At 37.5% G+C, this 12,545-nt stretch overlaps 2 protein-coding genes across 7 annotated transcripts in view; one reads left to right on the top strand and one right to left on the bottom strand.

The window, feature by feature from the left end:
• The window catches only part of LOC103821325 (serine/arginine-rich splicing factor 7), a 1,055,603-nt gene that overhangs the window by 443,422 nt on the left and 599,636 nt on the right, over window positions 1-12,545 (top strand). The window lies entirely within an intron of this gene.
• LCLAT1 (lysocardiolipin acyltransferase 1) overlaps window positions 1-12,545 on the bottom strand; it is a 112,045-nt gene that overhangs the window by 58,580 nt on the left and 40,920 nt on the right. For 4 of the 5 annotated variants that reach the window (XM_030236137.2, XM_018921031.3, XM_030236136.2 and 1 more), the window contains one exon: window positions 716-862. The exons of the other annotated variant lie outside the window; for it this stretch is intronic. In XM_030236137.2, coding sequence (XP_030091997.1) covers window positions 716-862 — 147 coding nt within the window. The remainder of the gene's footprint in view (window positions 1-715; window positions 863-12,545) is intronic. 5 annotated transcript variants of the gene reach the window in all.

The following is a 12,545-nucleotide window of genomic DNA, read 5'->3' as shown; positions in this document are numbered from 1 at the left end:
CAAATCAGGCATCATGCTGGAGGCACAAACCACCACAGAACATTCATGCAATATTTTCTTTTATAGGCACTTGAGTTGTCTTCAACATTGATTAACAGCTTCCTAATGATGCCATAAGATACCTGTATCAAGGTAGATATTTGATTAAAAATTAATACTACAGGGTCAAACTCATTACATTTACTCCTATGATAACCTCAACATTTGTTTTACAGAGATATTTCCCTTACAGAGGCAGATACAGACTGCTTCCAGTGCTTACATGGCCTAAGGAACAAGTATCTCCATGTTCCCCTCTTAAAACATTAGGCAAGAAATCAAATAGAATCATCAGTCCTTTTCAATCCCTCTTTCATTGGTTTGAAATGATTTTGTCACAGTAATTCAGGAAATAGGAGCATGCAAGTGATATATTCCAGGTCTTGAAACCTGCTTTTGCTAATGCAGTGTATGTACAGTACTGACCAATAAAAAGCAGTGTCAATCAGTAGATGCTTTGCAATGGAAGTTATTTCAGGAAGACTGGCAGTCTCCCAGTGGAACTATGTTTGTGCCTCTCACATGAATCAGCACATTGTTTGATCATTTATTATCATTTCTACTACCCATGAGAACCAAGTCTTGCTCCTGCCTTGGACTTTCTTAAACTCTTTCCATAAACAACAAAGAATTTCCATGTTGAACATTCCCTGAGAAGATGAAAAATGCAGCCCACCTGTGAGATCAGTTCCCTCTGGAAAGATGAGGAGTTGTAGAGGTTCACGAATGTCACAGAAATAATCCAGCATTTTTTCAAAGTGACTCTTGTCATCCTCCCACTTTCTCTGAACGAAAACAAAGGCTGCAACCTGCATCGCCCAGCCTGAAGTTTAAAAAAATACACCTTCAGTAACATTTCACTCTGAAGCTTCCACGGTGTCTGTTATTCTAAAGAATTTCATAAATTATGTTAGACCCAATCTGCTGCCCACCTGTCATCAACTCTGATTAAGAGCACTTGGTTACTTTGTAGAAAGAGTTTTGGATTGGTAAAAAAAAAGAATGCATGAATGCATTCAAAACTCCTTACCAGACCAAGAGTTGGGTAAATGCTGTCCTGAAACAATGTTGTAGCAAGGAGGGGGTTGATCTCTTCTCCCAGGTAACGTGCACCAGGACAAGAGGAAATGGTTTTAAGTTGCATCAGGTTTGGATTGGATACTAGGAAAAAATTCTTCACCAAAGCACTGTCAACCTAGCCCTAGGAACAAGCTACCAGAGAAGTGTTTGAGTCACCATCCCTGGGAGTATTTAAAAGCTGTGTAGATGTGTTGCTTAGGGATGTGATCAGACTTGATAATCGTAAAGGTCTTTTCCAATCTAAACAATGCCATGATTCTCTGAGGTGAAGCATTTAAAACCAGAAAGTATCTGTTCCTTTGAGGGCTTTATTACATATACCTCCTTATAATTTTCATTACTCACAGAAGAAAATACTTTCAGCTTTTCTTTACACTTGATTATAAAATAAAAAATTATATACATCTATTTGATTGCATTAATACACACAAAGATTTTCAGCCTGCCATCAAACTGACAATATAAGGTAGTGAAGTAAGTGCAACTACAGCTCAGGGGTCCCACCCCATTATCTTCAGTATCTTCTTGGTTCTTTTTGGCACAGTATATAGTGTACAGCATATCACATAATATTACCAGTTCATTAGCTCAGAGAGCAAGATAAAAATCAGGGCTTCAGCTCCACCACATGCCTGAGATGCTCCCTTCCTAAACAGGGATCAGAAGAACATGACACTGCCTTGCCACTGTACTTGGCGAGCTTGCACCTCATCAGAAAACCTGCAGAGAGATCCTGCACATCAAAGAGAAAACATCACAGCTGCCCATTCTCCTCTCTGCTCACCACCACTCTCAAAGCCTGTTTTTCCTTTGCTGGTGACTTACAGCATGTTATTCTTGCCCTTCATTTCAACTCCTCTTCACAGGAATTCCTTTATATTCTGTTCATATCTCATGCTAGAAAACTACTTATTAAAGTCACTCATTTTTCCATCAACTTTTTAAGTCAGTCAGCCTGGACAATACATTAACCTGCTGCATTATCTCTTCTGTATTGGATAGAAACATGAATTGTATTGTTAAAGATTTGTGATCTACAACATGGGGTAAATATTTCTAATTTTTAAATCAGCTAAACAGATAGAACATGAATAACTAACAAGCTGTCTGCAACCTGGACCCAATGCATCTCAGATATCCAGATAATCAATGATATTCAGATAACTGAATGCTAGAAGTGGTTATATGACTTAAGAAAAGAAATGCCAGAATGCAGTCTTAGCAAATCTTTTTGTATTTGCATACTATATTTGTGAAAAACCCTTTGTAAACTTTGACCACAACATTTTATGTGCATTTATGCAACTATCACATTCCCACATCTGCAGTATCAAGAAGTGTCATTACAGCTTTACTAACAGAGGCTATCCATGTTTAACAAATTGCTTGCAAGAAAAAAAAATAGAGGTATATTTTACAGTAACTTTAAAATTACTGATGCAATTTAACTACGCTATGTTTTGGAATGTAATCATCTCCTACTGTTACAATACATGGCACAAAAATGGTGCCACACTAGTATTTGAAATTGAACTGATCAGGGCTTCATTTCCACACTAGTGTTATATAAAGGGGACATCTTTTCATACCAAATGGTGCCCAAGCACTTGGTTCCTCTAGAAGATAGGTGGGGACTGCACAAAGCTGCATCAGGGGAACTTCAGATTGGATGTCAGGAAAAGGTTCTTCCCTGAAAGGGTGGTCAGTCACCAGGGAAGTCATCACAGTATCTCACCTGGCAGAGTTCAAAGAGCACCTGACTGACGTTCCTGAGCATGGTTTGGCTTTAGGCAGTCCCTAAGGAGGGACTGGAGGAGCAGGGAGTTGGACTTGATGGCCCTTATGAGCCCCCTCCAACTTGAGATATTCTGTGATACTTCATCTGATATCAAATTCATAAAAATGGACAATGCAAAGGACAAAATCCCTCTGAGCAGAAGCAGAGATGCCTTGAACCATACTATTTACAACTGCGAGAATGCAGATGCTCCACAGGACAGAGTGGAAAAATACACAAAGATTAGGAAAGTTCTGCTGTGGTTTCAGTGTTTTCCAATCGTTCTTAGCCCTCAGCACAGACTTTTTGTATGTTTTATGTACACAGGACACTACACCTAAGTTAGTATATGGAAACCTGTACTGTGCTAAGCCATTTTATTGTGTGGTATCACACATCAGGCCTAAATTATTCAGTCCTTGTATTTTCATTGCAGCATAGTCTGTAGGCTGAAAGAATGGAAGCAAAAAGCAAAACAAATGCTCACTTAAGGAAGCCTGCTGATACTTTCCCAGGTCAGCAGCTCCTTAGGAGTGATTCCAGTCCATAACAAAAGGAATATGGAAAAAGCTGCCAGATCCCATCCTCTCTCCTACCCTTCTTCATGCAGCACAGGGCTTTAAATTATATCAAAACTTCACATAAACTCACTCTAGCTATCATTCTTCAACAGCACTGTGAGCATCCAATTATAAACACCTTTAGCTACCAACAAAAGATGCTGCTTGGGTGACTTGTACTTTAGCTGACTAAACTGCATAAAACAGAGGATAGAGTGCAGTAGTTTCCCATTCCTGCTCTAAGTGGTGGTGTTATATATGGGCTATGAATAATTAAACAGAAGCAGTAATGTGGTGACAGTACAATGTCAGGGAGAAAGAGTGGGAAAGGAGTTGGAAGGCATCCAGTTTTTAAGATAAACAACAGGTTTGATTTTCTAACCTTTCCAATAAATAACATCCAGTGTTCTGGAAGAATGTGTCTGCCTTTAAGAGTATATCTAATTAGATAAAACAGTCCTGACTGTTCAAAAAAAAAAGAGATTATCTAACAGAGAGATTGCTAAGAGTAAAAGACCCAGGTTTCATCCTGACTTACCCCAGCACAGCACACTGGGCCAAGCTATTTTACCATCTATGACTGTGAAGAAATTTCCACATTTGCTCATGCTTCAAGGCCTACAGGCAACAAAACTGTGAATTCCTGATTTCTATAAAGCCCAAGTTCATGCACCAGTGGGGACAGTGCCTGCTGTTCTCGTGTCTCAGCACCCCACCAGTGTCAAGTGGGTAAGGAAACCCCACTTTTCCTTGCCTTTGAGCAAAGCAAAAGCAACTCTTGCTTTTTTTTCTATTCCAGTGTGCCTGCATTGTGCTGCTGTAGAAACAACATGTTACAAGTCCGAGACATGATGTGAGAGCCAAATATGAATGTGCTGGGAAACAGGAGGAATTCAGTAAATCAATGGGCAGAATGAAAGATTTGCTAATCAGTAATATTTATGAAAAAGCAGCAGAAGGCAGTCCCTTCTCATGTGCAGCCTGCAGTAAGACTTGCTATTCAGTTTAGGTCAACATACTGTTCAACAAAATTAAATATATTTTGCTTTCTTTGCACAGCATTTCTGGTTGTCTAAAAGCTCCTGGACAACATGAATTTTCCTAGCAAAGGCAGCATTTACTTGACTGGGGAAAAATAGTTGCCTTTGGATTTGCAGATTCTTAAGAAATCATTGATGACAAAAACACAGCAGAGAAACAGCAAAGCTAAAGAAACCATAACAATGCACATCCATTTCTTTGCTAAAATAATCTTCTTATCGGAGCCGACATTTTGGATGACTAACATCGCTTGCAAAGGCTCACAAAAAGCATCACACTGCACAGCTCTTGTTCCAAATTGCCAAACAGCAGTGCAAAAACCTACCAGAGAGAATAGCTAGCCACATTGACCTTTAAATCAACATTTCAGAGCTGAAAAAATAAACAAGCAGCTTAAAATCTCTAGGAACACAGACACAGTAATGATATGTATCCTATTAGGATGTAATTCTGCACAGAAAAAAAAAAACCCAAAAAAAAGTGCTTGCACAAAAAGAAAAGCCTGCTATTGAAATAGAGAGATGTGCCGTACATCAGAATTTCCTTACTGCCTTGGGGATAAAGCAAACTACAGCTTATGCAGGTTGAGAATTTGCAGCATTGTATTAAAAATGCTAGCTCCAAGCCTAAAGCTTTTTAAATTCTAAGACCCTGCACTTCTATTTTCCTCACCCCAAAATCCTTTAGAAAAAAAACAACACTCAAAACTAAATTTCCTTTATGTGTTTTCATAGCAAAGGTAATTTGGAAGTAAACAGATACCAAACATGGATGTGACAATGAACAAAAACAAGAAAGAGCTGAGCTGTGCCAAAAAAAAGTCTTTGTTTGGTTTTGTATCACAATTTTATCTACACAACCTCAGAAATTAGATATTCCCCAAAATGCCACATCTCAAAGAGGGATATTATGGCTGATATTGAAAGCAAACATACACACACACACCTACTACAAGAAAATGGTATCTACAGTATGTTACCTATAGCAATGTAACAGAACAACTAATAATACTAAATCCCCTGCAAAAAAAATCAGTAAATGATTCAAAATTACAGAAACAAGTAGGAAGGTAAAAGGCCTAAGTATGGGGTTTGCTATTATATTCATTCATCCTCTCTCTTTTCTACAACTGGATTACTCACTGTTTCTTCATAGCACTATCCTGGCCAAAAATAAAAGCCTTATTCAGTGTGTCTGTATTCAGCAGGGGTCTGGTCCTGATCAGGGCTTTTGAGGCATAAGGGAACCAGGCATCCAGGCTTAATAAGGGAAACCACTCGGAAGCTCATGATCCCACTGTACACAAATAACTGGGCCCACTGACAGTTTTGTTACTCCAAGTGTTTTGCTGCATAAAATTACCACAAGGCAACAAGCATGCAGTTGTGAGTGTGCCCTGTTTCAGAGATCTGTGGGTACTGAAAAGATGCTGGCTCACAGAAAATCACACAGGAAGCCAGGGTGTAAAGTTACTGTACATATATACCACTAAGTTTTAATCAGTATAGACTCATAAGCACATTTCTGCAAATGTAATTAGAATTGGGCATTTTGCTGTTGTTCCTATTTCCTATGTAGTTTTATGCCTAAAAGTCCAAAGCAAATAATTTTTTTTAATATATATTGAATGCAATGGTTTGAGAGCAGAAACTAGAAAAATAAAGAATAAAAAAATGCTTCTTGAAACAATCTTGTAAAGTACAATCTCAGCTCCTGGCAAGTTTTCTTTAACCATGCTCATTTCCAATAATTTAGTTAATAGGAGTATAATTAATTGAATGATTACTATCTGATTGGGTGAATTCTTTAAGCAAATTACAAGATAAACTAAGAGATAAAATTCACAAATACAAATTCACAGTAGTGTTCTTGGTTTTATAGCGAATCATCTGATTCATTCTATTTGTTAATTTGATTCAATCTGGGAGGTGTTCATTTAAAAACCACCATGCTTTTTCTATTGCCTTGCGCTAACAGATTCTGAACATTTGTTTTAAAATTATTTTTATGGTCATGTCCAGCTTATGTTCAGATTATTTATATATATATATATATATATATATATATATATATATATATATATATATATATCCCTATGTACTCTACCATGCATTCTACAGATTATCATGTCCTTCAATATATGTGAAGCCTAACCAATGTTTTTTTCCCCTACTAAAACAATTAACAAACAGCAACGGTATAAACACAGATTTTCAAGGTAACTGGAAAAAACCAAAAATATTCTGGTCTTGCTCTGATTGGTTAGTTTTATCTTCGACTTCCCCATAGTTCTCATGCATTTATTTCAGTACCAAATTATTCCAAATTTTATGTTCATTTAAGTCCCATACAAGTCTTAACACTTTCTTCATTTCCTTTGCTCTGCTTCATTCTCTTGAGGAAGAATACAGGATATGCCAGTACAAACCCCTGCTTTAGCTTACTGTTTACTGAGAACACAATTAGAAACTTCTGCAAACAAGGTTTGCAGCACAAGATTTTCTTTTCAGGGCAATAACAATGCTGTCAACAAGCTAGTCAGATACAGGGGCCTATGTCTCACCTGTGAAAATATAACTGTGGAAGCTTCTAGAAAGAATGTTCCATTGAAGAATTGGCATTTCTCAGCCAAGGAACAAACACAGAGCATGTGAAAGCACGTGGGAAAGACTCATTACAGGAGCAGCAAGATATATGTGCATATAAAGCACCCAGAGATAAACCATCTTCTTGGGAAGTATTCTTTCAATGTTCAGTGCCTTAATCGTGGTTCAGAAAGATATTATTTGGATGCTTCATATTCAAAAATTCATTTCATTTCCTAAATTACGCCATTTTTATAGAATATGGACAATTAGATGACTAGCTCTACCATTATATTAGTGCTACTTACAAAATGCTATAAATGGCATTACGGACTATTAAACCTCTTTGGTTACAGTACGCATCTTAAATTTTATTTTTAATTTTATTTGATTTGATGCACTGTGTAAAATCAGAATAACATAACAGAACATCACTCAAAAGCAAAGGAAACTAAAGCAAAGGCTCTGGGATGGCTAAAAAGTAGCTTTTTCAGATGCATTTTAAAAATACATCAATACAGTGAAACAGCACATGAAAACCTAGGTGTTAAAAAAGATGAGTCTTGCCCAATATGTATCTGAAGAAAAGCTCTACGTCACTCCAAAGTCTCCAAAGACATGCAGAAAACAACCTCCAGTTGTGAGACTGTGAGGAAGAACAAGCAGGCTCTACCAAACAGTGTGAGTCTCTCCCACGGATGTGTCATCTGAACTGCCAGTCAGGAATTGGGAGAGATTCTACAACAAAAAACATCTTCCAAAGTCCTGCATCCTCGTCAGATGCTTCATCTCCTCCATGGGGAACCATGAAAGGAACCCAGCCTGAAGAGCTGAGCTGTACAGATGCTGCACAACCCACTGGTAACAGCAAAGGAATGCAAGTCAGGAAAACACACCAACCTAATACTGCTCTGATTTGTTCTGGGAGCCTGGACAAAATAACCCCTCCCTCCATCACTTATTGTTTGTAAAATGGGGAGAATGAAAGAAGTTAGCATCTGATCTCACACTTTTGATGTGCATTTTGGAGAGGAAAAGGGTAAAAAGAGAAACAAGTGAAAAAGAGAACAAATGAAGTACTTATTATATAGAAAGGATAAGGAAAGTTTAATGGAACACAGGCCTGTTGGCTCTGGTTGTGGGATATTTTTTTTTCCCTGACAGGGGTGGGAGAAACCTATTATGCCTTTCCTGGATGAGACAAGCTGGGAAACAGGCCCCTATGCTTTTCTTCCCTACAAAAGAAAAAAAAAAGTATATAAGGTTACAGCCAACTTAAGCTGCATTTCTGCTGCAAATAATCCTTCATTCACACTTAAAACTTCTTTCAAGAGAGCCTTCACCAGGAATAGCTGATAGAATAACAATTGTGCTTGCCATTAGAGAGCATGCTTTTCTATTTCTACTTTTAAAAATCACGTAGGTTAACAACTCTATGGTAATTAAGTCTGGCAGCTCATAATTGAATTGCTAGAAGACAAAACACTGCAGCTCCTCAAAACTCTCAGCCTATTTTAATGTAAGATACTTGACACAGGAACTACACTAGAAAGTTCAGAAGGTTACAGTTTCCATTTTTTAAAATAATACACTCTACTGGTAAGAATTTTAATGTAAATCCAGCTATAGATTTGCTTTTGCCTGAGCAAAGAAGCTTTATGCTGAAGCATTTCCATCCCTACCTATGGAAGTAGCTGTGGCAGCACAAACATTACCATGCCAATACAAATGTGTACAGATCCTCTACAGTGCACTGCTTTAGCTATACTCCAATTGAGTTAAGTGTTAAAATTTTCTAGGCTTAGTGACAACAATATTTTACTTCTTGGTAGCTGATCCATCATAGCTGTCGGTGTGTATGCTCTTAGCCTGTGGCAGAGGCAGGATAATTTGAGCTGTTTTGCCCTGCTTCATTGAAAAACAAGATGACTCAAATTACTTTGAGCTTGCTTCAGGCGAGGCTCGCACACTTGGACAGCTATAATGGATCAACTGACGTGCAGTAGAAGATTGGTGGGGCTGAGCCCAGTGCTGAAATAGAGCAAACGTCCTTTTTTTCCCCTTGGCATTCAACTTGAGCCTTTGTGAGCTACAACATGTGAGTGAACAGATGAGTGAAAAACAACAGCTAAAAAGTTCCAACATCTTGCAACTTTCTCTGAGAGCAATGTTAGCCACAGAATAACTTGGATCCAGAGATGAAGATCTGGGCACAGTTACTCAGTTATCTCTGCTCCGAACTACAAGCTTGTCAGCTTTGCTTATTCTCTTCTTTTTTCTTTGTCATCTTGCCCTGCTCCTGTTCAGTCTGCTACAACTATAATTCCCTCCTTTAGCAGCCTTAGTCTTCAAGATACGTCCATTAATGGTGCCTGCAACACCTGCACACTTTACATTTGTACACTGAATTATGATGATATTTATCTTTTCCATCTGCACTAAGCAAAACTAGAATTAATATTATCTCATGTGGTAGCCATGCTCTGACATTAGTCCTTCTGGTTACCCTCTCTCACTTTTCTATAAATTTATCCAACAGCGCTCAAATTAAAGCCAAATTTCAATTTATTTTTCACATACATGTTGAGGCACATTTAACCATTAAAATTCAAATATTACTGTAAGCTCATCCGACACAACCAAACTGTCCATCATTAAAACACATACCTATTTCCAGCGTGTGTCTTACTTGTTATCACCAGAAGACTTCCACAAAAGAATGTGGAAATTCCACAAATGCTCAGAAAAAAATTAAAACCATCTCCTAGCCATTATCTGGTCATCCCTCACTACCCTGTATGTTTCTTGGTACCTACTGGAACAATATGTGTTCCATAGCACATTCTGAACATGACTGCACCATAATCTGTATCATTTCCCAAACTACTCCTAATTAAATGAGAATAGTTGAGAATATTAATTGCTCCTATCTATTACAAGTACTGTAGAGAAGTCCTATCATGTCAGACCATGCAGGAAACTGTCAATGCCATTAGAAATTCTCCTTGAAAACTGATACTGCAGAATGTGTCAGTAGCTTCTGATGATGTCAGATGAGAAACTGCAGCAACAGCCAAGAGCAGAGTAGTGCTCCCTGGAGACACCAGCTTTGGCAAGATGTACTGAAATGCCGCAAGAATGTTTCTGAAATTGAGATTAGTGAAACGTAATATCTCTTTTTGAAAACTTTACTGCACACAATTCATCAAGCCAAAGCTACAGTTCCAGGAAGAAAGGACCATCTGTTTTTCTTTGGATTTCTTTTTTTAAAGCTCACCTTTAATCAATTTAAAAGTTTTTTCATACACTGGAATGCAAAGAATTAATAACTTAAGAACTAGATAAATGACTCAATGTGTCTCCTTGAAATAGTGAATCCTCTAATTTTAATTATAATTAACTAGAAAATAAGGGCCTACTTGTAATACAGACTCATTAAATATGATACCTTTACACTTTTAACCCACAAAGGGGGCCACAAGAACTCTGGGTCTATTTCCATTCCCAGCTTTGCCTTTCACCTATCATATATGACACTGGAAAGAGCATAATCTCTCACAGACCTATTTTTACACCCAAATGGGAAATTACTTATGACAACAGAAGTGCTATGCTGAATACAGCAAGGCTTTCAGAAACATGGATATGGAAAGCTTGCCTTACAAACCTTATCTTAAATATAATTTTAAATTTAATGCTTGTTAAAAAAAAAAAAAAGCCTTTGAAAGATCACAAAAAATTGCACAGAAAGAAATATGGTATAGTCACTCAGGTATTTCTGAAACTCAGAGCATGATTACACTAGGTTAAGATTTATTAGAAATTGCGTTAAGCCAGCATATCAAACTTCCCTAACCCTACACAACTGACTATGAACAACTAATCCATATAAATACATGAAAAAATAAATCTGAAAGACATGGTGAAAAGAGCTCATTGAATTATCACAAATGCCATATCTTAAATGATCAACATCTAAAGTATCAATTACAGATGCAGTGCCCTGAAATTGTCTGGTTGATTTCCAAATGATTTTCTGGCTTTTACAAGCTCATAAAATAAAACATTTTGTTAAAAACCACAGGACACAACTTAAAAACAAGCCAAAAACCTGAATAAACACTTACTAAGGGTCTATCATATAACACAGCACGGCTGAGAGCAATAAGTGGGAGAAATTCTGCTGCCACTGATGAGATTTAGGGCTCTCCTCTTTAGACACCATTCTCTGCAGTGATCTTGCCCCAAAAAACTTCATACAGATTCATCTTTTCCCATCAGTGTTGGTTTAATCCAAGAGTCTCAGTTTCTAACAATCCCCTAATTACATAGATGACAGAATACTTTATTTTTGCAAGCAAATGCCACCCAAAACACAGCCTGACTGAACACAGAGACATGCATTTTTTAGGCCTCTTTTTTAGATACACTAAGATTAAACAGAAGCTTATCTTTCAGAATTTCAGGACATCAAATCATGGCTACAGTGGAGGATGCAGCTTAGCTGAACTCCCCTTCTGTGATTAATAACCCAACATTAACAGTTTACTGAAAAATAAGCTGTAATTCACAAAATTGCAACCAAAGTCCTCAAAGCCCATGTATTGTGGAGAATTCTTGGGGATCTGGCATAAAAATAGTTGTTTATAACACTATAGACCCAAGTGTCAGCTCTACCACCAGACATTGTTATCCTGCATGGAAACAACAGGAGCAAATGTTTGCATGTATCACTTCTACATTAAAAAGTGGAGGATGAGCCCAGATTTTTTTTAGTGGCTTAAGCTGTCATATCAGAACAAAGATGGCATCATGGTCTGCTAATATTGACCTGACACAGATCCATCTGCCTGAGCCCACTGATCAAATCTATCAGATGTGCTCAGTTTATGCAGAAAATTGAGAATTTAATTTTTTAAAATTAAAAAAAAACCCAACCAATCTCTAAATGACTCCTAACATCCTTTCAGGAACCACATTTTACCAAGCATAGCTTAGCATCCTAGCTCCTGGAGCTGACCTTCCAATTTTGTTAATGGCATTAATAAGTAAAAATACAAATGGCCTTTTTAATAACAAGACATGTTACTTTTGAAGACAGAAATCTGTCAATCTTCCCCAGGATACTCCTGACTTCATCTTCCATCACTGCTATAAAAAGTTGCATACACAGCTGATTCCAAGATTTCAAAACATTTCTGCTGTATAATGAAGATACCTAATATGCATTTCCTCATTTCCTGTCATGTTAAAAGAGATTTTTCTTTTGTCAAGTAAAATCGACCTTAATATGTGGCTGCTAGAGAAATAAAAGCACATTACCCTGTTGGTGCTGTTACTTAAAGAGCACTGAATGCAACACAATGCAACAGTGAATGCAATCCAAAGCAACATGTAAGAGAGCTCCTCAGGATGGAATCCTGCCAAAATTATCTGTTCAGATAAATGGCCTGACAAAAGGCA

This window comes from Serinus canaria, chromosome 3 (assembly GCF_022539315.1).
Source record: "Serinus canaria isolate serCan28SL12 chromosome 3, serCan2020, whole genome shotgun sequence".
Taxonomy (NCBI): Eukaryota; Metazoa; Chordata; class Aves; order Passeriformes; family Fringillidae; genus Serinus; species Serinus canaria.
The sequence above is the reverse complement of the archived record's forward strand: the minus strand, read 5'-3'. Positions and strand labels throughout refer to the sequence as shown.